The 2351-nt window shown below is 38.3% G+C and overlaps 1 protein-coding gene across 1 annotated transcript; it reads left to right on the top strand.

The window, feature by feature from the left end:
* Nucleotides 1–216: 216 nt before the first annotated feature.
* LOC130879971 (olfactory receptor 52Z1P-like) lies at nucleotides 217–1182 on the top strand. The gene has a single exon (XM_057778784.1). The coding sequence runs from the start codon at nucleotides 217–219 to the stop codon at nucleotides 1180–1182; it is 966 nt and encodes a 321-aa protein (XP_057634767.1).
* Nucleotides 1183–2351: the final 1169 nt, after the last annotated feature.

Genomic DNA, 2351 nt, shown 5'->3' with positions numbered 1-2351 from the left:
TAAGGAAATCTGTACAGTTCATTACATATAAATTGCAAGAGATTAACATTTTCATAAGAAAATAATCTTAGCCAATGGTGAGTGTTCACATCTAATTTCACAAAAAAAAAAAAAAAAAAAAAACCCACTATCATTCTTTTTTCTCATTTTGCTTTTGTTTTGTCCTGTTGTTGCTGTTTTGCTTTGACAGGTCCAGAACTAGTGGATAAGATAAACATGACAACATTTTCAACCACTTTAAACCACACCAATCTCAGAGACATCTGGTACACCATGATTGGGATCCCAGGACTAGAAGATGCACACATATGGATCTCCATCCCCATCTGTTCAATGTACATAGTGGCCATTGCAGGCAATGCACTGCTATTATTTCTGATCTTCACTGAACGGAGCCTACATGAACCCATGTACCTTTTCCTCTCCATGTTGGCCCTGGCTGATATCTTTCTGTCCACAGTCACAACACCGAAAATGTTAGCAATCTTTTGGTTCCAGGCTGGAGGCATTTCTTTTGCCAGTTGTGTGTCTCAGATGTTTTTCCTTCACTTCATCTTTGTGGCAGAGTCTGCCATACTGTTGGCTATGGCGTTTGACCGTTATGTAGCCATCTGTTACCCACTAAGATACACCAATATTCTAACACCATCTGTCATCATTAAAATGGGCATTGCATCCGTGACTCGAAGCTTCTTCATCTGCTTCCCCCTGATCTTCCTTGTTTATCGGCTCACTTACTGTGGGAGGAACATCATTCGACATTCTTACTGTGAACACATGGGCATTGCCAGGTTGGCCTGTGACAGCATCAAGGTCAATATTTACTATGGGGTAATAGTGGCCCTATTTTCCACCTGCCTAGATGTGGTACTGATCATTGTCTCATATATCCTTATCCTTTGTGCTGTGTTTAGAATTCCTTCTCGGGATGCCCGACTCAAGGCTCTGGGTACATGTGGTTCCCATGTATGTGTAATTCTCTTGTTCTATACACCAGCTTTTTTCTCTTTCTTTGCTCACCGTTTTGGTGGTCACAGTATACCACTGCATGTGCACATTCTCCTTGCTAACCTCTATGTGGTTGTACCACCCACAGTCAATCCCATCATTTATGGCGTGAAGACTAAGCACATTCAAGAGAGAGTTATCCAAGTCTTTTCTTTAGACAAGACATTTCGTTAACGTAATCTAAGCAGCTTAGTTTACTTCTTTATAATTTTCCCATGAACTATAGAACTCTAGAGTATATGAAGCTACAATGAAATGTTAAATGAAGACATCATTAGTGATGGTTATAATTGCAATTTTGAGCAATCAAGATAAGGGTGAATTCTACTCAGCATATATCTTGTTCAGAACAATACTAGAACAAGGACACATTATTTTATGTACTATTTTCATCTTTGTTGCAACATACATATTCATAACAGTTAAAAAAAACTTTTAATATTATATTAACATGCAAAACAGGAAAATAAACAATATGGCCCTTGTTCATACACCAAACAAATTGAGACAGAATCCTATATAATTTTGTCAATTCAGCTCATTTTTCTAAAACTGAGAAATATATGTCCAAGACATTATTCTTGTGCAGTTTCACACTATTTCAGTCATTTGGGTTCCAAGTTCAAGTTTCATATTTACGATGTTTGATTTTGGTCAAGAATATTTAAACTTCTTGCATTTGTATACACACATCTCCAATTTTCACTGATGGTTGGATAGATAGAGAGGAATGACCTATAGAAAACTCTTAAACTAGTGCCAGGTATGATATTAAAATAATAATTTTGTCTATTATTTATAACTAGCAATTAATACAGAGTATACATTTGACAATCTGAGAGACTTGATTCCTTTTAATTTCATTTCTTCTCTCACAGGAAATAATCCTGTAGCGAGTAAGTGTTAAATATCTTCACTGTACGTATAAAAAAGACTACCAGAGAAATATTTTTTAAATAATGTTTTATCTTCCATACCAATCCCAGTACCTTCTCTCCCATTCTCCCACTCCTCCACCTTCTCCCTGTTCCATCCCCAATCCACTTCTCGGAGAGGGTAAGTCCTCCCATGGGGAGTCAAAATGTCTGTCACATCAACTTAAGGAAAGACCAAGTTTCTCCCCCCTGTATCTAGGCTGAGTAAAATACCCTCTACAGGGAATGGGCTCCAAAAAGCCAGTTCATACACTAGGAATAAATCTTCAACCCCTTACCAGCGGCCCTACAAACTGCCCAACCCATACAACTATCACCCACATTCAGAGGACCTAATTAGGTCCTGTGCAGGTCCCAGCTGTCGTCCAGTCAAGGAACTCCCACTATCTCATGTCTGTGAGTTTCTCC

The sequence above is a fragment of the Chionomys nivalis genome, chromosome 8 (genome assembly GCF_950005125.1).
Source record: "Chionomys nivalis chromosome 8, mChiNiv1.1, whole genome shotgun sequence".
NCBI classification, from domain to species: Eukaryota; Metazoa; Chordata; class Mammalia; order Rodentia; family Cricetidae; genus Chionomys; species Chionomys nivalis.
Note: the sequence above shows the minus strand (reverse complement) of the source record. Positions and strands in the feature narration are given on the sequence as shown.